The sequence below is a fragment of the Protomyctophum parallelum genome, assembly GCF_964188405.1.
Source record: "Protomyctophum parallelum genome assembly, chromosome: 5".
In the NCBI taxonomy this organism is placed as follows: domain Eukaryota; kingdom Metazoa; phylum Chordata; class Actinopteri; order Myctophiformes; family Myctophidae; genus Protomyctophum; species Protomyctophum parallelum.
The window spans coordinates 44,860,632-44,886,815 of NC_139702.1; the positions used below are offsets into that span (position 1 = coordinate 44,860,632).

General features: G+C 41.2%; 2 protein-coding genes across 2 annotated transcripts in view; both read left to right on the plus strand.

Annotated features, from left to right (window-relative positions):
- slc22a7a (solute carrier family 22 member 7a) overlaps positions 1-1,395 on the plus strand; it is a gene marked incomplete at both ends in the record, with an annotated part of 14,128 nt that extends 12,733 nt beyond the window's left edge. Inside the window, one exon of the mRNA XM_083764500.1 lies at positions 1,305-1,395. Coding sequence (XP_083620626.1) covers positions 1,305-1,395 — 91 coding nt within the window. The remainder of the gene's footprint in view (positions 1-1,304) is intronic.
- A 3,839-nt stretch (positions 1,396-5,234) lies between these two features.
- LOC310858392 (centromere protein I-like) lies at positions 5,235-25,782 on the plus strand (the record flags this gene model as incomplete). The annotated part of the gene is made up of 18 exons (XM_083764501.1): positions 5,235-5,289; positions 7,488-7,625; positions 8,046-8,170; positions 9,622-9,729; positions 10,730-10,778; positions 10,882-10,928; positions 11,287-11,373; positions 11,655-11,801; positions 13,745-13,843; positions 14,906-15,023; positions 16,106-16,170; positions 18,477-18,559; positions 21,908-22,043; positions 22,195-22,319; positions 24,260-24,308; positions 24,862-25,065; positions 25,429-25,470; positions 25,636-25,782. The coding sequence occupies 18 exons, from the start codon at positions 5,235-5,237 to the stop codon at positions 25,780-25,782; spliced, it is 1,824 nt and encodes a 607-aa protein (XP_083620627.1).
- Between the last annotated feature and the right edge of the window lie 402 nt (positions 25,783-26,184).

A 26,184-nucleotide genomic window follows, 5' to 3' on the forward strand; every position in this document is an offset into this window, starting at 1 on the left:
CCTGCCATATGAAGGTACATAGTGTGTTCCTGGTCTCCTGCCATATGAAGGTACATAGAGTGTTCCTGGTCTCCTGCCATATGAAGGTACATAGTGTGTTCCTGGTCTCCTGCCATATGAAGGTACATAGTGTGTTCCTGGTCTCCTGCCATATGAAGGTACATAGAGTGTGTTCCTGGTCTCCTGCCATATGAAGGTACATAGAGTGTGTTCCTGGTCTCCTGCCATATGAAGGTACATAGTGTGTTCCTGGTCTCCTGCCATATGAAGGTACATAGTGTGTTCCTGGTCTCCTGCCATATGAAGGTACATAGAGTGTGTTCCTGGTCTCCTGCCATATGAAGGTACATAGAGTGTGTTCCTGGTCTCCTGCCATATGAAGGTACATAGAGTGTGTTCCTGGTCTCCTGCCATATGAAGGTACATAGTGTGTTCCTGGTCTCATGCCATTCACAGAAACATGGAATGCAAATATAGATTATTTTGGTCAGTGTTGATTTTGTCGACTAATACTATGACAAAGAATGTTTATCGAATAGGCCTACCTTTTTCCACTGACGAAGACTAAATGGAAACTAAATGAAAACTATAAGCTATGTATGATGACTAAAACTAAGACTAAATATATTGACAATTCCGTCAACAAATAATAACTAGACTAGACTAGTGGACAAGCGATCCAGTATACCCAGTCATTTTACACTTGGTTGCATCTTGTAGATCGGCTATTTTCAGAAAGTGTAAGTTTAACCATTATGACAGCATCAAGGCAAAATAGAAATACATTTAGTTGACTAAATCAACAGTAGATTTACCTATTTTAGCATTTTCAATATGTTCCCCTACTGGGATTTCTTTGTTACCAACATATTTATGAAACAAAACAAGTTGAAAGGGTGTCTGTTGCAATTTGTTTGAGGCTAACCCCTTATTATCCATAGAATATGGCTATACTAATAGCCAAGCAGCTTGATAATGCTCTGCCCTGCTTGCCAACCTTAACGTCCCTCATTCAAAGTGGTTACTCATAGTTTTCTATGCATTTTGGGGGTTTGGGGGGGATTTAACCACCCACAAATATTTTGTCAGATGAATCAACCCCCCTACAATTTCACAGAACCAGTCCAACATCTGTACGGGTTTACTAACTAACACACAACTTACACAAGCTGTGTGTCTGTGTGGCTGTACAGTGACATCTGCAGGCCAAAGAGCCTAAATACAAGCAGGAGACGTTTTCCTTCCTCTTTTCCTCTTAGAGAATGTTGTGCATTTTTAACGTTTTCTTCTTGTGTTCTCACCAGACACACACAGTACGACTCCTCTGATGAAGACATGAAGGTTGAGATGAAAGAGAGGCAATCCACACCTCCTCCTCAACAAGACACCAAATGAACCGTAACAGAACATAAGATCAATAAGACACTGAATAAACCGTAACACCTATAAGACCAAGAAGACATTCATTGAACCGAAACAACCAACGTTTAATTTCAAGGACCCCCAGTTTGACATGCATTTAATAGTCAATGTTAATTGAACTCTGAGAGTGTACAAATGGAACCAAATGGACCCGTTAGGGACCCTAACGGAACCAAATGGGTCCAGAAAACAGCACAAATAGCCAATCTACAAGCTCACATTTACAAGCTTGTAGATTGGCCATGCTTTCTATTTCTAGTATAAGAATTCGTGCACACACTCAAGTGCAGCTAAGGGGGCCTCAGCTTTTGTCAGATGTAAGGGCCCGGGCAGGGGGGCGCTTCCAACTACAATAGGCTGGAACGCTGCACTAAGTGAAGCGTAACACCTAATGATTAGAATTATGAATAATGTGACGGTATAGTCTATACATGAAAACAATGTTTTTATGTTGTGTTTAGTGTTGTTTGGTATGGCCCTGCAGTGTTAATGGTGTCGACTAAAACGGGAAAAAAGGTCGTCGACTGCCTTTTTTTCAATGACTTAATGTGTGCAAAAACTGTGTAAAAACTCCAGCACGTAGAAAAATAATCACCTGCACAGAATTTCTTGACAGAAAGTAGATCATAACATTGTCTACGGTGGATTTTTATGAAAAACAAGCTCGGCAGATTGAAAGAGGATATTTCAAGCTTGGACTACAGCTGCAATGTTGGTGAGTTTAACATCGTTTAAGACAAGCAGATCGCAAATCAAATTGGATGATTGGGGAGTCAATGGAGGGTATTGCAACACTAGATTCATCCCATTATAAAGAAATCTAGAGTTGCAAATTGCGGCTAAGGGCCATACTGACTTCAAAAAGTGAGCGGAAGGCCTGACACTTGAAAAATACAACACTGAATTATATTTCAAATTGCATGAATTTGGCAGACAAAATCGTTTTGTCAGTATCAATCTGGTGCATGAGAATATTACTATTGTTTCTGTAAAAAAATACACTTTATTTATGCTTTTTATGTGCTTTTCTTTGTCCTGAGCAAAAATCTGAGTGTTTTGGCCAGAGTATTATAGTAACAGAGTGGCGACACACGTTGACTCCCATTGTAACAATGGAATGCAGGAAGTGCTCATTTCATCTCAATGGGATAGTTCCAATGTTTGGAACTATAGCCCATATAGGCACCCGCTTTGCGGCGAGATTAAAGTGTGTCGCCACTCTCTTTGGCTACACTTAGCCGCTATACAGCCACATCGGGGACAACATCCGGTCCGTCGGTAAAAGGCGCTATAAACACCGGGGACATTTTTATTGATGGATTAATAAAAATCCATTAAGGTGTTATAACAGAAGGGATTTGTTTTGTTTTGTTTTTAAACAAATGCTTTTTTTGATGGAAGACAAAAATAATAATGTAACACAGTGCTTTTTTGCAGACGGCTCGAAAGACATGTTTTATTGTTGTTTTCATTCAGCAGATGACACTCTTTGCTTATCACTTTGATTGACGGCACAGACCCAGTTCAGACCTCTCCGAGGACAGAGACTTTCTATGATCACATTCGTACCTTGATGTTTGCTCATAATTATGATTTATGATTTTTTGCTGGGTTATTATTGTTTCTTGATTATAATTAAACAGAAATTATTATAACTGTTTATCGAAGGTGATGTTTTATTATGTCAGTATCTTTCTCACATTCATGGTGGTTCGGGCATATTTACTCTTTCAGCGCCACCTGGTGGTCACCAGTTTAGGCTTTGAGTGCCAATTCTCCCATTATAAAGAAAGAAAGATTCTATCATGCATGTAATGTGCATGTCATCACCTGTACACCAGATTAGAGGAATTTTCAAAATATGGATGAAAGAAAAAAGGGGAGGTCCTCGTTGCACGTCGCACTGAAAGGAGACCCCCGGGGCAGACCAAGGATCAGATGGGTGGATGATATTTCCAAACTGGCCTTGTAATAAGGGAAAATTAGCTCAAGTTATGGCAAATCTGGGGAAAAAATGCTTACCACTAGCTTTCTTCACAGATGTGTTCATAAAGGTGTCTACAATCACAGAACAATCTGTTCCAACCCAACTCCCTTGGGAAACTTTGTGACAGCTGCTGAAAGTTGGGGTACCTTTATCAACCAATATAAGGCAAAAAATCCATTGCATTAGTTTTGCACAAAACAAACTCCTTTGCCTAAAAATGCCCATAGCCGTCCTCACAAAAATGTGATGAGGTCAGCACATTTGGGCAAATGGCTATGGCCGAATCTATCCCAAGGAGTGTTTTTCGTGCAAAACTAATGCTTGGAATGGATTCAGCATCATGAAACCCCCTAGTCTGACATGTCACATGCTACTTAAAGTATAATAAAATTTGGAATTCTTTGCCTTATATTGGTTGATAATGGTACCCCAACTTTCAGCAGCTATCACAAAGTTTCCCAAGGGAGTTTGATTGGAACATTTCTTTCTGTGATAGTAGACCCCTTTATGAACACATCTGTGAAGAAAGCTAGTGGTAAGCTTTTTTTTGTGCAGATTTGCCATAACTTAAGCTGGCCATTGGAACGCCTCGGGATCCCCCAGGATGAAGTTACTAATGCTGCTCTGGAGAAGGGAAGTCTCTCTGCGGGGGCTGTTGCCCTCGCGACCCGACTCCTGATAATCGGTTGAAGATGGATGGATGGTTCATCGTCATAGCCGTGCCGTCACTGCCGAAGCTACATGTTGCACATCCATCTAGCCAATGCCAGCAGGTACTTTCAGCTCACTTGCGTCCATAACCATATTGGCCGGGACCCATTTTTGGGTCACGACAGTCTCGCGTAGCCACACAACTATTTCACTTATTATACTTATACTATTGAAAGAAAAAGCAATTACACATCCAAGTCAAATCAATAGCCCAATGAGTGATACCTTAGTCTATACATTAATTCCTTGTTAATCTTGTAGCTAACTGATATCGATTTAGAATCGCCCAATCAACAGTTTTATTTAAAAAAGGTGCAGAAAACAACATTCTAACCGCAAGACAATAACCGAATAGTTGTAATATAAATATCCTCAAAAATCCTGCTACATGTGCAATGGCGACGCAAATCAGTGAATACTTTTCCTTAAAATGCCTAGATCATTTCAATTAGAATTACTACATTACACTACAGGTTATAGAGCTGAAAGGACAACCGGTGCAGTGCCTCAGGTGTCCTCTACTAGCCCAAAAGTTATATTTACTTGTTAAAGGAATTGGATTTTACAATTTTGCTGTCAATGAATAAAGCCTTACATTCATTCATTGTAGTGTGTGTGTGTGGCGGTGGGGGTGGGTGTGTGTGTGTGTGTGTGTGTGTGTGTGTGTGTGTGTGTGTGTGTGTGTGTGTGTGTGTGTGTGTGTGTGTGTGTGTGTGTCCCTTGGGGGAAATTCAGTTGTCAATCAACTTGTAAAGACACACTGCTGGACATGTATAGAGAAAAATAAATACAGCTAAGGGTAGCAAATAAAAAAACATATGTGTATGTAGTTGTCCTAATGACAAAGATAGAGAGAGAGAAAAAGGTCATTCTGTAGCATTTCTCTGGGGTTGGGAGACAGGTTGTACTGAAGAAACAACACAACTTGCCTGGCACTGTGCCACAGACTACTAGGCAAGTGCAGTGCATGTGGACTACTCACTGGCTGCACTGCATTGTACTGTGCCTTACTGCAGCCTAGTAGAGTACAATGTATGTACATAAAAATGTGAATTAGAGAATGGGTGTGGTGCTGATGACTTGACTGGTCAATTGAAAGCAGGTGGCTGCAATCATGACGGGTCCTACCTGGACCTGCCCCTTATTCCTCATTGGTTCCCAGCAGCTGGGTAATGGCCCTGCTGTCTATAAATGTGCTCAGTCTGTCCTGACTGTGGTCAGTGCCACCTGCCAAGCCTTGCTTTAACTATGGCGAAGCGATCAAGTGTTCGAAGCAGAGAAATGGAAAAAAGAAAGAAGGACGATCCATTTATAGTGGCGATGAACTACTTCACAAATTGTGAGTTGGGACACGATGGTTGCTTTATAACTATTACTAAGGGGTCTACCGTATACGTGCATGCTAACAATGGAACTAGGTGGAGCTTAAGCGCCAGGGCCCGAAGCTTGCAGGGCCTGGTACGAGACTATAGGTACAGTAAAATACCCGGTAACCTGAGACCTCTCGTGGCTTATTATTGCTTAAATTTACCCTGCTCTAATGCAACAAAAGTGTGTTTTTACATCCTCCATTTCACGATTCCAGCACTCGTGAGTAAATTAATTTAATTGCTATTATGAAAGTTTTCAGTGACGTTGCACCCACAGGTTGCATTGTCGTCAATAATTAATCTGTTTTTAAAACGTTCTAATATTAATATAGCATATTGGCATTGTCTGTTGGTGCACTGTGCACACGTTATATGGACCATGTAACAACATGGTCAACAGCACTGTTTGCAAATGTAGCTACATTTGTTGGCCACAAAGATTTAGAATTTAGACAAAACATGCTGCTGCCTGCTAATGGAGCTTGTAGATATAGGCTAATTATTTTTCGGGAAAATTGCAGTTAGTTTAGCAGAGACTGAAGTTGGAAAAGCTGTGCCCACTGCCCAGTGTGGCAGTTCCTACTGTCTTGTGTGCCAGGCTGCCAGCGGGCAGCGCAGGCAGTAGTGGATATGCGCTAAATGCATGCATGTTAATTAATTAATTAATTGGCTGAATCAGTAGGGGCCTTTTGATTTGGTGAAGCGCCAGGGCCTTGAGAGGGGTTAATCCGTCACTGTGCATGCTTTATAAACATGCACGTATTTATAAATATTGTGATATAGCTTAACCAAGTTGACAACTTGTTTCTCCCAACAGTTTGTATAGCTTACTATGAGTATGCTCTGTTCCATAGCTCTAATGCCGCAACGGCAGAAAGCGCAGTAAAGGCTATGGACTAGACTAGAGTGTTGAGTAGGATGTTCCATTAGTCCAGCTGGCTAAAAAAACGAAACAAAAAACGGTAAGCTGGGTACGCGCACGTGTGTTTGGCTTTATACCTGACGATTACAATCAACCTTAGACTGTCAGATAAAAGAAGATTGTTTTCAGAAAATTAGATGTACATCTACTGTAAAAAGTAGATGTAATTTCCAGTATAGAGGGTGCCTAGCCCCTCTCGGAACCCTCCATAAACCTTTTCTGAAATTTGGATGTCACTTTATGTAGGGTCCCTGTACGTATCTATATTTTCGTATGGGAATTTTGGAACGCGGGCATAAATATGCTCAGTAACATCGTATCTGCGGCGTTTGACGGCTTCTTTTTGTTTGAGTTATTCTGAATTCGTGAACTATAAGTACCTACTACCTATACATACCGCTGCGAATATCTCCTGTGGCGCGGAAGCCGTTAAGTATTTTTAATTATGTTTGACCGATTTGGAAGCTTGGATTCTTCTTGTTTATTTACCGTTCATTGTACCGCCTCCCGATGTGCGGTTGGCTTGTGCTGGCTACGTTCCTGCCTCTGATCTGCTCTGTCAGAGCTATAGCGCCACTAGCTAGCCAGATAGGCGGTACAATGAGGTGTCAATAAACAAGGAAGGAAAAGAAGAATCAAAGCGACCAAATCGGTCAAACAAAGATTAAAAATACTTAACGGCTTCCGCGCCACAGGAGATATTCGCAGCGGTATGTATAGGTACTTATACTTCACACATTCAGAAGCCCTCACACGAAAAAAGTCCTAAAAGAGCGCAGACGGGCCATATTCACGGTGTTTATGTTTTATTTATGTCCGCGTACCAGGTGGCAGGGTAGAGATGGAACAGGACCCCATGCTATCTGGGTCGTCAAAAATGTCAGAAACTTCAGTATCATTGGGTTCTGCTTGTAGGGCTAGAGGGTGCCCAGCATTGTCAAAGAAGTTTGGTGCAAGTAACGTTCCAATTTCTGAAACTCATTTTGTTGCCCAACATGTTTGTTGTTAACTCACACCTCAACCAAATGTCAAATGACCTATGTGACGTAATGTGTTTCCCTTTGCTCCCCCATAGATGAAGCAGGTACTTTAGTACAAGGCAACCATGTGCTGGAAAATAACCTGGCCCTGGTGGAGAGTGTGGCCTACAGTAAAGGACTCCCCCCGGAGGCAATCTCAGTCATGCTGGAGTTGACCATGAGCTCCCGCATCGGTATGCTGCTCTTCTGTGTTTAATAGTTGTTGTTTTTAAATGGGGTTTTCTCACAGCTGGTGCCATATTTTACACAGCTTCATTCTGTATTCTGATTCTGTATTAATTTGGCACCGGAGCTACAGCAAAGTGGGAGGTCAAATTGTCTGTATACTAGGGATGGGACTAAAATAAATGACTTAACAAAATTGAAGGGTTAAAAAAATGCCTCTTTTGTTAACCACAATTTAAATATCCACAATATGATTATTGTGAGCGTTATTAATCATGATAAACTATAATTACTATCGTCCCATCCCAATTCCCAAGTAGTACTGTATACACAAATTTCTTGAATGGTGTGTACATATTGTTCTCGCAGGAGGTATCTTTATCGTTCTCTCTGCTTGTGTATTTCTCTCTGTGGTGTGCCCTGTGTAGGTTCCCGTTCAAGTTTATTGGTACGTGTGCTGAAGTGTCTCATCCCTGCCACTGTGGTGCCACAGGATGCCGTTTGTCGTGCCGTGGTTTGGATATTTGTTGGGAAAATACCAATTTCTACACGGGTAAAAAAATTGGCAATTGTTTTCTGATTCTCTTAATGTTAAGTGCAATAAAATGTTCACACTTTTAGACCATACCCGTGGTCATAATGAAAACAATTGTCCATCAATGGATGCCACAATAAAAATTCACACTCGTGTGAACTGAAGTGAGGGGCACTCTTATCATCATACATCTACATCACATTCCGGCCAATCTCTTTTTGCGTCCTCACTTTTCTGTCCTCACTTTTTATCTTCACTTTTTAAGCCCTCAGCCCATCAAATCATTGCTATGGGGTACACACGCACACACAAAGCTAAGCATAGGAGGGGCTAGCAGCCCGCAAAAATAATGCATTTTTGAGGGGCGCTAGCCCCTCAAAAATTTACATCATAATGTGCCGTCAGCGCCCCTCAAAAATGTAGGTCATAATGTGCCGTCATAATGAAGCACAATGTACTCTAAAATACTCTAAATATGTTGAAACCATTAAGTTTTCACTGACAGTGGATCGACACCATAGCAGATAACATGGCCTGCCCTAAATCATTACTGTGTTTTGTCATGTCCAGAGTCTCAACACATGCTGCTGGAAAAGGAAGATCAGCATCAACATAAAGCTTGTCAATGTTTGGTGCTGTAAAATATCATAATAGATGGTTGTGTTGCGACTCTAGACATGACAAAACACAGTGATGATTTAGGCCATGTTATTGGCTGGTGTTGATCCACTGACAGTGAAAACTTAACAATGGTTTCAACACAGCCATCTTTTTAGTACATTGTGCTATGTTATGTTTGTAGAACAGGCAAACTATATATTTTATTATGCGGTTTGCTTTGATTGAATAATTGAGTGAACACGCATGATTCAATTTGCCGTAATATGATTTGATTTGGGTGTGTTATAATTAAAGTGTTTGTGTTGATTATTGTGTATTAATCTAATTATAGTAAACTAATATTATTATAATAAAATGGATACAGATGAAGGGAAAAGAGACATTTTTACAGTACAATAAGTTTATTTTGATCAAACATCTGCTAGCGTGCTTGCCTTTGGTCGCGTCCTCACTGTTTGACATAGCCCTGGCCTCTACCATATACTGTAAGTTTCCAAGAAAACCGACTGCACTGGCCACGGTTATGCCAGAACTGCATTTTCTTTGGCAGAAGAAGAAATAAAACGGTCAAATACAAGCATTGACTGAAAGAACCATAGGCCCTTCAGGCTTGGCCCCTTAATTACTTGGACAAAAACCAGAGATCTTTGAGTTTCATCCTGCCACATGTTTGTGTCAATGTTTCGTAGTTCCCCTTCAATGCATAGGTTATTAGAAAATCCATCATCCTTTATTATATAGAATTTGCATAAAAGGTGGGTGGAAACTGGAAACCTCTATATATTTCTTTACACACAAGCCGTATCTGTGTGTATCTGTCGTAAACTGTTTATGCTTGTGGTTTCCAGGTTATTTTCTTGAAATGGGTGCTGACCATGTATGACATGATTGATTCTAAGGATCATCTTCGATCTATGTACGGCTTCCTGTTCAACTTGGTGACGGATCCAGTTCTGGTATGTGAATTAAGATTCTGGTGTATGAAATTACTAAAATGTATTAAAGCACAAAGACACTTTTGTAAAAGTTTTGGTTGTGTAGTTACCATGCCATGATGTACTGTAACAACAAATCTTGGCAAGATCTTGCTCCGTTGACTAAGAATTGATATAGGACAAAATGGTCTCATTGACTTATGTTGCCCAGTAAAACAGCTCTCAAAGTCACCTGTAGCATATAAACAAACGAAAATTCATGTCAATGTCAATTCTGTACGGCAAATCTCAACTTTGTGTTGGTTTTACTGTTTGAAGATCCAGTCCAGCTCTTCTTCCTAATACAAAAATGGCTAAATCAACAGTTTTTTTTATTCGTTTAAAAACTGCTTTAGTGTAACTGCTTTTTGAGAAGCAGGAAGTTATCTATCGGTTTCAAAAAATCTATCGTGCATCCCTAGTGTACAGTTAATGTTTAATAATACAATTTAGTTTTGCATGGTTTGAAAATCAGATTGGGGAACCTATCCAGCATTACATACATGTACTGTGTGTGTGTGTGCGCCATATGCAAGGCATGGGCATACAGACACTGTCAATGGCACTGACTGGAATGCTAGGCCATTGATGCATGTTGTTCAACTTATTAACCAACCAGGAATCCGGAATGGCCGACAGCAAGCATTGACTATGACTGCCTTCCAAATGTTGCAGGTCCTGTAGTAGGCAACCTGGCCTGGCGGGAGTATGCACTTCTCGGAGTGCACTTTTCTTGTTAGTTTATATACTGTATAATGTATAGACGACAAAAGTATATCAAACCTCCAAATAATATGGGTAGTTATAGTGTTTATCACTTGTAGCAACCAGATAGACCAATTCAGTCCTGTGTCAATTGTAATTTCATGAGTCATGACTATTGGTCTCCACGACTCAAACTCGATCAGATGAAAACAAAGCAACCTTTTCAGATACTAAAAGGTGGACTAATTAATATAAAGGTGTGCTGTTTTTTTCACAGTGGCCTTATGTCTGTCACCTGCTCTGCCTTTTGACGAGAAAAGAATGTGGTAAGTCTGCCCTGTTTTGTTTATCTCATCTCCCCACAGCAATTTTGTAAACTAAGATACCGTAATTCACGTTTTATTTTCTTTATTTTTGTCCTGAACATAGTGCGGCCTTACAGAGTAAGGAAGTTATTGGAGCTACAGAATAAAATGGTAAGCATCTTGTCATCATATTGACTTTTCATAATCGGATGTAATTTTCAGCTCTTGTTATCTTCAGCATCCAAGTAAATGCAGTATATGCGCTGCACGCAGTGTGTTCTGCTTGCAGCCATATCTATCAAACGTAGCCCATTACTCCTTTTAATCAGTGCTGGCATTAATTCGGTGGTAATTTAAAGTACAGTAAAAATGTAATATTGCCATACTGGTTTGATATAATGTATGTTAGTAAGTTTTATCCTGCCATGCAATTATGTAATTATTACAGACATCAATCACACTGGCAGTTACATGCAGGAATGTGTAGCAGCTTTTACATATTCTAGTATATTCTACACTTTTTCCTCAGGGTCAGCAGCCAGTACTCTTACACCTTCTAGCGTGCTACAAAATGTTTTGCCCTGAGCTAGTGCCATGCCCCATTTCATTAAAAAAGGTTTGTACATTGACTGCATTACAATGTTATTTTTCCATTTAAATCATTATCTTTGGACAATCTTTGAATCTATTCCTGCTTGGTCCGTCAGGCTCCTTTTAGGAACTACAATTCTGCTTGGAAAACGTCACTGGCCGCTGTCCAGAAGAGCAATGCCTGTACAGTCTCCTCTGTCTCTCTCTGGGTATGGAGGCCAGATTGTTTTTCTGTTTTGACTGGAAGAACCGAGGGTGGGTATTCAAAACTGTTCCTAGCCTTTAACGGTGCTGTTTTTCTATCAGAAACATCGAGCACACCTGGAGTTGCCTGTGCTATGTGCCGCAGCTCAGATGGAGACACAGAACGATCCCGTCTACAGGAAGAAGTTTGTCCCTATGATACAGATACAGTCCTTCTCTGAACTACTGAATAATTTGGGCAACATTGAAGTAAGTTCTCTCTTTTCTGTTTCTCAGTTCCTCACTCATTTTCTCCATGCTTATTGCCTATGATACTTTCTCAGTTGCTGCATCTCATTCTCTCTTGCCTTTTGCGTGCGATACCTTTCCCCTCTATCCACCTCCAGACCCCCTCCCCAGTTTCTAAGTTGGTGCAATATCTTTGAGATGTCTGGAATTAGGCCAGATGGTGGATGGAAATTTAGGCATCAGGATAAAACATTAATATGACAGCCCTGAGCCCTCCCAGTCCATTAGAAGGCATGACCCCTGTCAATTGTAGTTGTGGTGGCTCACCGTGGCCACATGGGGGTACTGTGCTACTTGCAGTCAATGCTAAATACTAGTAAATGGCAGACCCATCAACAATCTTCTGCCACACAAACTACTAGGTGGCCTGGGAGGCTTATTTGTTTATTAGAGTCAACACTAAACCTGCCCCATTATGCTTAGCTTGTTGTCTCTACCAGGCCGAAGTGTGTGTGTGTGTGTGTGTCTGTCCGTGTGTGTGTGTCTGTCCGTGTGGGTGTCTGTCCGTCTGTTTACAGCTAATCTCCGGCACAGTTAACCCGGTCGATGCCAAACTTTGCACACACTTCCTGGATGCCAACGATGAACCCCCCAAATTTTCCAGAACGACCCGTTAGTGCCAGGAGGCAAATTTTTGTAAAACATGTTTTATGATATTACTCGTCCATATTCAAAAATCCCACAAATTGTTACACAGTATCTCTATAGTCATGTGTTCAAGACAGATCTGTCCGATATTTTATATTCCATCCTGATTGGCTAACATTGGCTTTCAAAGTTTGCAGGATTGGCCCGTTTTGAACAAAAAAATATATATAATACATATATCCCACCCTTTTCACATTGGCCTGTTATAGCGCCACCAACAGGTGGAATTTGCAAAACACATTTTTGGAACAATCATCCAATTGCAGTAGAGAATACAAATGGCCATTAACCTGCTGATAATATTATGAAGTGAACCACATGATAAAAGGTCTCCACATAAATGTGTGTTTACTCAGCAGATGCATCAACCCGATAAATGAATCTTCTCAAGCGGTATGACGTTTGTGCCTTGTGCTGTATTATTATTAACTCGCCACCATTTGGCCGTTTCCATGGCCGATGAGAAAGGTTTGTCTAATGGGATAGGAGACTAATGGGTGGGCTTTGCACGGTTGATCATCCACCTGGAATTGTGCAGCCACGACATGACAGGAACAAGGGTGCAGGATGACAGAACAATGATTCCTCCAATCATTGTTCTGTCATCCTGCACCCTTGTTCCTGTCAATAAAAGCACATGTTGCTCCCATTTTAGATGAATGATGCTTCTGCTGCACACTATTATTGAGAGGACTGTGTCTGACATACACAAAAAATACTATACAATGTACAATGTCCCCAATGCGAGACAGCTTGTCATACATAAGCAAATGTATTCTCTCATGACAGATTCAGACTAGAGCTCCGCAGCAGAATCTGTCGACAGCTCCTATTACAATGTGTCGAGTTAGGAATGTAAACCGAAAGACTGTGCAACTGGAAGAGGAGGGACCAAAACGGGCCAACATCCTGTTATCCAATCCTATCCAATCCAACTTTATTTATGGAGCACATTTAAAAACAACAGAGTTGACCAAAGTGCTTTACATAACATAAACACAAATAAAAGTGCACAAAATCGTCAAAGATAGTACCGGTATATAGAGATACAAATATACATCAAGGTGGGAAAAAAACAGTAAAACATGGAAAAGCTTTGTGCTCTGGCCTGTGCATGTTCAGTATGTGTGTTTATCTGTGAGCTCCAGAGCGAGAGTTTTTAAAAATGTGATCTTTGTGGATGCTCTGCGTCGACTGTACTGGCTAGCTTTTTAACAGCATTCATGGTGTTTGTTTATACTACATCCTTCCGTCAGCTGCCAGCTCAGATCGGCTCTCTACTGGGCTCCCATCTGGCGCTGCATTACCTGGATTGCGTACAGGATGATAAAGCCTACTATCGCCTCAACGCCTGGGTAGGGAATGCCCTTGAAGGTAGGTAGTAGCTCAGAGAGGGAGTACTGGGGACAGACTTGTAAAACGTAACGTAACATTCTCTGTCAGAAAGTGAAACACCAATGCAATCTCACCCTGAGATGAACCCCAGACAACATTACCTGTGCTTGGCATATATAAGAAACTCTGATGGAAGGGGTTCACTTTAGGGGGGGGGGGGGGGGGGGGGGGGGCTCACACTGTCGAGCAGTTTACAGAATCAATGACTGACTGCTGTTTTCTTTCATTTAATTGTATAGTTTTATTTTTATATATAAATATAATTTCCCTCCACAATTTAACCTTTAAAAACCTTTATTTCCCTATATTTTTAGAAGTTTTATGCAATGAAGATCCATCCAGTTCAGAAGATGCTGTGCATTTTTTAGAGCGGTTGCTGAGCGCGCAGAGCTTCCTCCAGGTGAGCAGTGGTTCCCAAACGATTAGTTAAGCTTGAGACCCCAAAGGGAGTCTCCCAGGGACACAAAATGTTGTAATGTTGTTCTTTTTAAAAAATGTTAGATTTTCTTTCTAAAACATTTTGATTTGTTTCCCTTCCGTTTAAAATAATAATTACATAAATTGTAGGAAACGGAAATAAAGGAATATTTATTCGACCCACAAATCGGTCACCAAAATTAAAACAAAATACCCCCAATATTTTGCTGTAAAACTGGCAACTGCATTAGTGCACTATTAGTGCTATTATTACTATTATTACTCTTTCTTTATTGTTCATCTCTCTACTGTGATTTTATAGAGCACATTGTGAAATGTTTTGCTGTAAAACTGCATTAGTGCACTACTGGCTACTAGTGGCTGCATTCATTCGGCGACTAGTCTGTCTGCTTGCCTCTCTCTTTTGGGGGGGGCTGGGTACCCCAAAAGTACAGCGAAATTAAAACATAATACCGGGTATTATGTCAATGAACGTGTCCCGTCTCCGTCAGCAGTCATGGCAATGTTGACACTATGTGTCAGGAGACAAAATGAAACTTTCACACCCATGTCTCTTTTCATCCCCTGTCTTTTTACTCACCCAGGAGGGTCTCTCCAGCACAGAGATCTTTCTCAACCGTTTTCTCAGCGTTTGGGATGGTTCCTACCTCCGCCCACAGATCCTGCGTCTGCTGAGCTTCTACCCTGTGGTTCCCATGTCCCGTGAGTTGCTGCCCTACTCCACCACTCTTACCTGTTGTCTTACCTCTGTGTCAGGCACATGTATGCTCTATAGCAGGGTACCCCAATAGGCGGCCCGCGGGCCATTTGCGGCCCACAGAGCGCCCCCTTGTGGCCCATGAAAGAATTAAAATAAAATAAAAGTTCTTTTTTTTTTTAAGGGTCCCAGATATAAATGGCATTAAATGGGGGTCAGTAGCCTATGCATGTCAAACTGGGCATCCTTTTCAAATGGGGTCTTGCCCTGAAAATGAATTTTCAGGGCAAGACCTCGACCTCGCGCGTGCAGACTCGGCCCCCAGCCTGGTACGCTAGTCAAAATATGGCCCTTGAGGAAAATTAATTGGGGAACCCTGCTCTATAGTGTTTGGGGCGGCTGTGGCTCAGGAGGTAGAGCATGTCGTCCAATGATTCCTGGGGCGGCGGTTCGAATCCCGGCTCCTCCTGTCCACATGCCGAATGGGCAAGACACTGAACCCCACTTGCCTCCAATGAGTTGGTCGGTGCTAGCTTGCCACCATTGGTGTGAATGTGGGAAGTGAGGATGCTGGCGTCGACTGTTCGTCGCTTCACTTCCAAATGTATGAATGAATGAACCATTGTAAAGCGCTTTGAGCACTTGGAAAAGCTCTATAAAAATGCAATTCATTATTATTATATGTCCACATATCTACGTATCTATCACATATCTACTAAGTTATGACTTTGTGTTTACATATACAGTAATTGAGCATGCTCACAGACATGGAGCATCTAAGGACTAAATGAATGCTATACTTCATCATACTGCAGTGTCACACAAAAGTAGCAAAAGGAGAACTGTAAGCCGCCTCCCAACGCTGTGACGTGTTGTGACCTTGTAAATCAGCTCTTTTGTTTTACTACTTTGAAATCCCAAACTGTTTTGGACATACATGAGGTTCCCACCCGGTGGCTTCGTTTGACATATATATATATATATATTATATATATATATATATATGCTGCCACATGCACACTGGGGGTTGCACATATTGAATTATATTTCATTGCATGCATGTGTAATCCTCTATCCTCTGCCACAGATATGAAGCAGCTTCTGTTTGAGCCCATCATGCAGCTGTTCTGTACCTCCACGGTGTTTTTTAAGGCAAGTAATGGGCAAGGCAAGAAGATGATGCTGGCTGCCATCTTTGAATTAATTAGATACTCATTGGTCCTGATTCTTCAAAAACGAAATGCGCCAGAGTGTAACGGTGGTGGAAACAGATATCGTATTTATCCGTCCGATCAAGCTACGTTGAGATGACGTGTTATTCAGAGAGTGGTGTGTACCACAGGTGCGCAGGTGTATCGCAGGTGTATGTCATACTGAATGCAGCGGGTGCAAAGTGATCGGAAAAGCACCCGACAACCTCATCTGCATTGATCCACGCCCAATTTCATACCATAAAAGGCTTCAAGCATGACTCAGCAGACAGCAGTTTGTCTGAGATCACAGCCGCGGTCACTGCTATCCAAGCTTGCAACGTTGCGTGCTCCGCTGAAGCAATATAATTATAATTTATTTAATTAAGTTCGGGACCAAGGCGGGTGCTCACTCACACCTTTGCAGAGGTAAAACATATCCGATATTTAAAATATCGGATATGTCAATGCAAAAGTCGTCTTTTCAGAGAGAGCGAGAGAGAGAGAGAGAGACGAGAGAGGGAGGGGGGCTGCATGGGCCCTCGACACTGTTGCGCGATAAAGAACAGTAGGGGAGAGCGGGGTCAGTTGTGTAGGTAGGACGGTTTCACCTTTCACTGGATACCATGCAACACCTTTTCGTTGCGTATTTCCGGTGACGTCATTCGATTCCACAGCGCCCGAAAGCCTCGCAGACAAAAAATAATCCATTTCCGCCTAAGATTGACCGAGCTACAGACCCTTTTGTGTTTTTGCACGCTTTAAGTAGCGGAGACTGGGGGAGAGACAGGGCGGTCAGCGCGCATTTTACTAATTCCCTCCCTGCACAGAGACTAATTCATTTCAAGTAACCAAACTTTTTTGTGAACAAGATACACTTGTCCTCTCACATTACCCCAAGTGTTTTTTAATTTTGTTGAAACGAGTCGGACGCAATCGGCAAGCAAAGTGATCTCGCGCTCACTTCCTCATCTTTCGTCCTTGCGAAATCCTTTCGTCCTCCTTTCGCGAGATCACTTTGCTTGCCGATTGCGTCCGACTCGTTTCACCAAAATTTAAAAACACTCGGGGTAATGGGAGAGGACAAGTGTATCTTGTTCACAAAAAAGTTTGGTTACTTGAAATTAATTAATCTCTGTGTAGGGAGGGATTAGTAAAATGCGCATCAACCGACCCCGCTCTCCCCTAGCCCATACAAATATATTATAGGCCTGGGATCCTCTTGTCTGAAGAAATTATAATCCAGTGAGTTTATCCAGTGAGTTAAACTATTCTGTGTGTGGCATCCATGTGATCAATATCAATATACATTATTATAAATTCTGTCTGTCTGTCCTGTTCACGAGTGGAGGTGAGCTGGTTTAAAACTGATATGACTGGCCGACTTTCAAACACGCTGCATTCATTAGGCTATAAATGTGGTCTTCTATTTTTTTATACACACACACACACACACACACACACACCGAAACAACGTTAGATTCGTACAGTGCAAAATGCAGAGTGTAGGCCTATGTTCTTATTATAATTGTGAGTTTGTTTTTTAACATGCAGTCCGCGAGAGCCGATCTACAAGCTCACAACGCGTTGCACTGCGAGTAGCCTAGAGAAGGCTGTCAAGTGAGCAGCGCAATCGCGCATGGCATGCTATAGAAATATCCTAATAAAAAAAAAAAAAGTGTCGGGGCTTGCAGGGGCAGTTTCCTTATGGGACTCTATAGGCTAACTTGCCTCTAGAATGCATGCATTTAGGCATACAAGTGCACTTGGCTTTTATATATATATATATATATATATATATATATATATATATAGTTTTTTTATGTGCTGATCGACCAATATGTTGGGGACACATGCCTACATATTTTATCTGAGATTTGGGAACAATTTATTGATTCAGCATGAAGACTAAAGCCTTCTGAATAAATCTATACGCTAGTGTATGCTTCCGCAAATTTCTCCGCCACCTAAAGAGCTCCCGTAGCATTTAGCGGAATTTCCGACCAACCAAAGACAGCGTCAAGTTCACGGCCATTTCCATGAATTCCAAATTAATGTGGGAAATCCACGTAAATGCCTTTCCGCCAGCGTCACGGCAATATATCAGCGGAAACGCGTTAATGAATCAGGCCCATAATTGTGCCTATTTCCATCTTCTGAGTGTGTGTAACCTGTGATCACTGTGTGTGTGTGTGTGTGTGTGTGTGTGTGTGTGTGTGTGTGTGTCTCTAGTGCGGTGTGATTGACAGTCTGAAAAACATGCTTCAGAGGTGGTTGACCTGGCACTCGGTGTATGCCGTCGCCGACAGCAACAGTCTGGACCTCAGCCTCCACAGTCATGATAACCCCAAGTGAGTCATCTCTTAGTCAGAGAGGAGCTATTCCTTTGTAAATGATTGAACCTGTTGTTTCAGACCTATGCCTTATTACTTGTGCAAGTACTGCAATCGGCTGGGTATGTATGCATGTCAGTGTTCACCGGCCAATAAGGGACCACCATTCTTGTAAAGAATGGTGGCCCCACCTCCCCCTGGCCAGCTGGGGCGCCTGATGGAGGGGAAAGGAACTGGTCGGAATAACGTGTCCCTTCCACGCGCTACATCCTGGCGGGGAAATTCCCCTCTTGTCAGGTGAAAAGAAGCAGCTTGGACTCCTCATGCATAGGAGGCATGAGGTCAGTCCGCTGCCCCCCCCCAGGTTGGCAGAGGAAGTGTAGCGCCCAGGATTACATTAGATAATTGGCACTGGGTGAAAAGAAAACTGGGTTACAAAATCGTGGGATAAAAATTTAGAAAAAAAAAAGAATGGTGGCCCCTTATTGGCTGTTGATGGTGACGCAACTATGGTACGGTTCAAGGTTGGTATGGTATAACTTAAGGTCAATAACGGGTCTAAAGCATTTAGAACAGCAGTTGTAATTGACATTAGTTAGTAGCAGTACTTGTGCGCTCTGCAGTACTTGTGCACAAGTTGGCACCTCGACAGAGTGCATTTCTAGTTAATTGCTGTGGTTGATTGTTCCTGGCTGCTCAGCATTCAGTCCTCAACAGCACCTAAAATAGGAACATAGGAAAATAGGAACACAACTAGAACTGCACTCTGTCGAGTGAATACTTGCTTGTTGCACACTAGTAGGCCATAAATGGCCAACTAGTGCGCAAGCAGAGCGCGCAAGTCCTTTCGACCGCTGTAAACTGTCAAATCTCTGTGAAGGAACGTTTGAAATGTATTATTTTTAGATGTAACTATTTGCTACCTACCTACTTTATGCATATAAACACCTAGTATTATTAAGTATGATTCAAGTTTCTATCTATATAAGTTTGGGTGAAGAGCTAGTCATACATATACACACCACGTACTCTGGTCCCAGCAGATCAGGCACAACTTGCTATTTTATTTTTACTGATTATGTATATAGTATACGTATGACTAGCTCTAAATGATGACGTAAGAGATATGGTCATTTGTGGTCGTTTGGTCCCAGCAAAGCAGGCATATACTATATACGTATACATATATACTATATAGAGTGTGTAGTTGTAAGTTGATTAGCGGTATACTGTGGTTACTTTGCGCCAAAAACCGTGACGGCTGTCCCGCCATTTGATGTTTATGCAAGAAAACAGCAAATCTGTGCCTGGTTTGCTGGGACCAAACGACCACAAATGACCATATTTCTTACGTCATCATTAAGAGCTAGTCATACATACACACCACGTACTCTGGTCCCAGCAGATCAGGCACAATTTGCTATTTTATTTTTACTGATTATGTATATAGTATACGTATGACTAGCTGTAAATGATGACGTAAGAAATATATATAGTATATAGGCATATACTATATACGTATACATATATACTATATAGAGTGTGTAGTTGTAAGTTGATTAGCGGTATACTGTGGTTACTTTGCGCCAAAAACTGTGACAGCTGTCCCGCCATTTGATGTTTATGCAAGAAAACAGCAAATATGTGCCTGGTTTGCTGGGACCAAACGACCACAAATGACCATATTTCTTACGTCATCATTAAGAGCTAGTCATACATATACACACCACGTACTCTGGTCCCAGCAGATCAGGCACAATTTGCTATTTTATTTTTACTGATTATGTATATAGTATACGTATGACTAGCTCTAAATGATGACGTAAGAAATATATATAGTATATATAGGCATATACTATATACGTATACATATACTCTATACTCTATACTGTATAAAGTGTGTAGTTGTAAGTTGATTAGCGGTAGGCTATACTGTGGTTACTTTGCGCCAAAAACCGTGACAGCTGTCCCGCCATTTGATGTTTATGCAAGAAAACAGCAAATCTGTGCCTGGTTTGCTGGGACCAAATGACCATATTTCTTACGTCATCATTAAGAGCTAGTCATACATATACACACCACGTACTCTGGTCGCAGCAGATCAGGCACAATTTGCTATTTTATTTTTACTGATTATGTATATAGTATACGTATGACTAGCTCTAAATGATGACGTAAGAAATATGGTCATTTGTGGTCATTTGGTCCCAGCAAAACGGGCACAGATTTGATGTTTTTCTGCATAAACATCAAATGGCGGGACAGCTGTCACGGCGGAAGAGACCGGGCGAAAACATTACTTGCGCGCTCTGCTTGCGCAAGTAAATATGCACCCCTGAACTTCCCCTCCCCCATGACTGTCGTTTTGTCACATAGTCACACCTTTACAGGGGTGGGGGCCACTGGGGGGTGGGCGCTGCCTGTCCCCTTTTACAGAACAGGCATTCAAATGCGAATATGGTGGTACGTGAATAAGCAACCACCACAATTAATGCTACAATAGACATTCATTCATTCTTTACTTTACTGTTGATTCATTCATTACTACTGTTATGTTGCAACAAGATGCTGAAACAAGTCATGAGTGAATCATGTGTTTGTTGTGAACTGAAATGGTTTTTTTTCTCCCCGATGCGGTGGGAGGGGAGGCACCCATGACAGTTATAAGAAGTATTCGCCTCTGCTCAACAGTATGAGTAATCTGATAATACCGAACCCGTAACCAAGGACACAAAAAGATTTTGTATTCATTCTCACATTTACAAACATGCCCCCGGCTGCCAGTGGCACAACAGCTCAGGCATGAGAAGTGGAAATTGCACAGCTGTGCTCTCCTTAAATGACACTACTGGTGGTTTGGCATGTTTAGCCTGACTATGATTCACAGTATGCTAGCTACTTAACATTATACTTTTACTGACCATTTATACAGTTTGTTTGGTTATTGAGGAAGCTGTGGAATTGCATTCATTTCAGTGTGGTATGAAATTCATCTTGCAAAGACTTTCTTGAGATGGGTAATCCAAAAAAAGACCATGTCACTGTGCACCTAAAGAAAGAAAAACTAGTGCGGCAGTGGGTGCAATGCTGTGAAAATACTTTTATTATTGACATAATAGTTAACTATTTCTCCCAAAATTGGCACTTCATTGGTAGTTTGAGCACAAGCCTCTTCAACAATACCATTTAGGGCAGGCTATTACCTTCACGTTTTGCTTAAAACAAAACTTTATTTTTTTTAAGGTTAAGGCACTATATTCTGATGGTAATCATTGCTATATGTTTGTTCAGTAACGGGGGTCTCCCAGTCTCTCCAGCTCTTTAATAAACAGAAAATCTGACTATCCATTCTGCTCTCTTCCAAAGGAACATGACGTTGTCAGCATTCAAGAATTCTGTGATGGAGGTGCTTAACTTTGTGGGCCGCCTGTGCTCATTGGGACTGCAGCTTGAGCACTGTCATGCCCTGCTCCTCAGCATTTCCCTGGACTTCTATGAGATGGTAACTGATTGTTCTCTACTCAGTACGATGCTTCTACATAATTCTGTAAAACCATGCCTATAAAAACAGCTTCAGTGTGATTGGTTTTTATGGTAGGCCTAACATCTTTTTATGTACATGCATGAATCCTGAACATTTTCTTCTCTTCTAGGTGTGTGACATCTTTATGAAGTATGGGCTCCCCCTGGTGGTAATGCCCCCAAAAGGGGTTTTCTATCCAGCCCTGCTTTGTACAGACCCCATCAGCGTGGACAAAATGGCCCACATCATGTACAGGTCAGGACCTGCTGTCACCACACATGTAGGCAGGCCTGAAAAGCATTTTTTAATGGGGAATTCCCGCCTTATGCTTCAAATGGGGATGGATTCATCCACTTTGGGGTGAGAGAAGAGGTATTACTTGTGAGCTTAACTTAAGGTCATACGTTGCCTTATTATTACCTCTGATTGCATTGCTTTGCGTTGCTCTACTCCAACTCAGGGTTTCTAACTATGCCTCTTTCTACTTTTACCTAGTGGTTCTTATGGTGGCACTCTTGTCTTCATGCTTTATTCTTGTACTCTTCATCCTCTGCTTCATGTACAACTTTGTTGAAACATAAGAAAATATAGTCTGCACATTAGATATAAATATGATAATCAAACTCGGGTCTTAAAGTTCTCAGTCCTGGGGATGGATTTCAGTCCTGAGGATTTCATAGGGGTCATTTAATGATATCGGTGCAATTGCAAAAATCATTTTGGCTTTAAGCCCTGCAAACTGCTCACAAGACAGCAGTTTTTACTCCCTTGGTTGGCATCAGGAATTTAATGAACTATATTTTAATGTATATTTTACAACGTTCCTGATGGCAAGTGTACACAGACTGATGTCATTTCTTTTTTCTTTTTCATGGTGGCTTTCCACGCTTTACTTTACTTGCAGTCTCCTCCACTCTGCTTCATATTCACCTAATGTTATACAAAAATAAAATGCTCACATGAGATCATCAGTCTTTGCTCACTTGCCATGGATATAATTGTGACCCAGTTAGGCTAAATCTTGTCTTTTGGCTGATTCTTCACCATCGGTAACATTGCTGTCATCTGCTTAGGATCCAGAGCATTGGCACTGTTACTTTAATTTGTGCCATTTACTTTCATTGTTATCTGTCTGATTTTATGCTCTGTTGCAACAAAGTATAAATCGGGCTTCAGGAACCAGGGTTTTAACAATGTTATTGTCATCATTGTTTTTGCACCAGTGCTTTCTGGGTCTGGTGGTTTTCCGGAGCGGTTCCCCTTTAACCCATTGATCCCTGGTGCAATGTATACGTTGTTCTACCCTTGATGCCGCTCTGTCTCATCAGCTATTGCTATACATGTAGCAACATAACTATTTAAAAAAGAAAAATCATCAGAATTAGAAGGTTTTCAGAAACCTTAGGTCAGGCCCTAGAAGGCGTTCCCAGATTCGTCCTGAGGCATCAATGGGTTAAAATATGTTAATTTCAACACTTTAAATTTCACACTGAAAACTGCTCGTCATACTCTCATAACTATGATCTAGCCAGGGCCACAGCCTTCTGGAATTAACGTGACACTTCGTCCAGTTGTTCCTGCATTCACATGTATATTCATAATTATGTTAATAACATCACTGTAAATGTGTGCGGGAATCACTCGCATGTATTGATTTGGGCGAATCAATAGAAATATGCACAATTCAGGCCACACACAGGTTCAATGTTGATTCCAGAGCCTGTTGGTTCCATATTGTGCACGAAACACTGCTTGTTAAATACCACTTATGCATGCATATTTGATGCTGAAAAGGATTTGAAATCAGAAATGGCTGTCAAACTTCCTCATCTGACATTTATGATTTATGATGATGAGAGTCCAAGAAGCACTGCACTTAAGCACTCTCCTGCCTTTAATATATGCTGAATAAGAGCAGTATTTATGGTGTAACCTTGGTAAAACTATTTTGCATAGATTGTAAACATTTACATGACATTTATCAGAACAAGACTAGCACAAGCACATGTGCTTGTGCTAGTACATGTGCTAGTGCTGAAACTTACTGTATTTTATGGTCGTTCTGACAATGTTGTGTGCCTGAATATGGTTAGTGAGTGGAGGAAAGGCCTGTGAAATCTAGAGTTTAATGTGCCTAACAGAGAAAATATGTTGTATTGCTCTTTGTTGATAATAAATGCACTTGGTTTCTTCAGGTACAAGATGAACTTGACTGCAGCCAAGGAACAAGAGCGACAGACAAAGGTCATAACTTATTTTCTTTCTGTGTAACTTAATTTCTACATAAACATGCATAGTTTAAGGAAGGCTGAATAAAACCATTTTTATAGGAAAGAACTGTATAAAACCTTTTTAATCGGAGAGAACTGTGTATTAGGACTTCTGTCACTTAATCAAAATGCTGCTTGTTATATTGGCATAGTTAGCTTTAATAATGCATACAATATCTATAGCACATTTCTAGGTAGTCAAAGTCTACACCAACTGAGTGTGTGTGTGTGTGTGTGAGTGAGAGATATACTGGTTTGTAAATGTAAAACCCTCCAATCGTAGTTCATTTTGTACTGATCTAGACATGCCGTTAATAAACGATTGATGGATAGATATTAGCTTAAGTAGATGCCGCTCAAATGAAAATGTCAGCACTTCTTATGAAGAAAGATGAGCCCAGTAAACGCCTTGGTGAAATTCATAGACACACTAACTTGAGTGGTTTAATTAGAACCTTCTCTGTCTGTTCCCTCACGCTGCTTTCCTCCTCCCTTTCTCACTCCTTTTTTTTTTTTTTTTTAAACAGGACGTTCACATCAGCCGTCAGACGTGGCAGGAGTTCAACTACTATGCCCTATGCATGTTCAACTGCCTGTGGAACATCAAGCAGTTTAAGACGGGCATGGACTTGCCGATATCACAAGAACAGCTGTCCATAGGCAAAGTGCCCGATTTTGACCTAAGCCACCATCCTGCATTCTTGATTTATGCCATCAACTTTCATCGCCAGGTTGGATGCTTTGGTTTATGTTTGTCACATCACGTGTGAAAGAATTTGCATAATGATCCTGTCTGGTGCGTTGCAGTCAAGAGACCGGTTAACCAAATTGGGGTCACAGCTGTGTATCGCAAAAATATGTTTTCCTTGAAAGCCATGACTCCCTCCAGCTTGGGTAATAAACCCTTTCATTGAAGAACCATTAATAAAGAAGCACTTTTTATTATTCATGCATGGGAGCTGGATGAGACTTGAGTTCTTATCATGTTTAATAATACACATACCTTTTTTTGGTTAGACTGCAGCAACCAGCAATGTTCTGCTGAGATTTTTACTGGAGAGGGCTGACCATGAATATTTATGTTTCTTTATCAGCGCTGGCCAGAGAGCAGAGACACAGACCTCAATTCCATAAAGGTATGGTATCATTTTCACCTTTTCTAACATATTTTCCTGTAGTTGCAGTGATGCAAGTTTTAACTTTGTCATTTAAGTTGTATGACTTGTTGTGTCTTTAAATCTCACACACTCAATAATCGTGTGTGTGTGTGTGTGTGTGTGTGTGTGGTGCGTGCGTGTCAGTCTCCCAAAGAGTGGTATTGGTACAAGGAGTATCTGTATGCCAACTTTGAGGGCCTTAAGGAGTTGGCGACAAGCATGATCATCAACAAGTGTGTCTCGAGTGATGACCCCACTGCTGCTGGAAAAGGAAGATCAGCATCAACATAAAGCTTGTCAATGTTTGGTGCTGAAAAAAAGGATTATGTGTTAGACGGGCCCCCGCTGTCCATGCAGTCCTTATAGCTGTGTTAGATTTACCCTTACTTCCTTTCATTTGCTGATGTTTTTTGTAAAGCTTGTTGAATTGCCTTGTTGTTGAATGTGCTACATATAGGCTATACAAATAAAGTTGCCTTGCCTTAATTGTGATGTGTTGTTAGCTTGTAGATCTGTTATGTATATAATAAAATAAAACTTAACAGTTAGCTCAATCTCACCTGATGTTGATTATTCATGTTGATGTCTGTCCATGATGTCTGTCATATTTATAATTAAATGAAATAATTCCATTCCATTCACATTCATTTGCATCGTCCCAAGAAATGGGATATTTGGATACAGACTTTTATG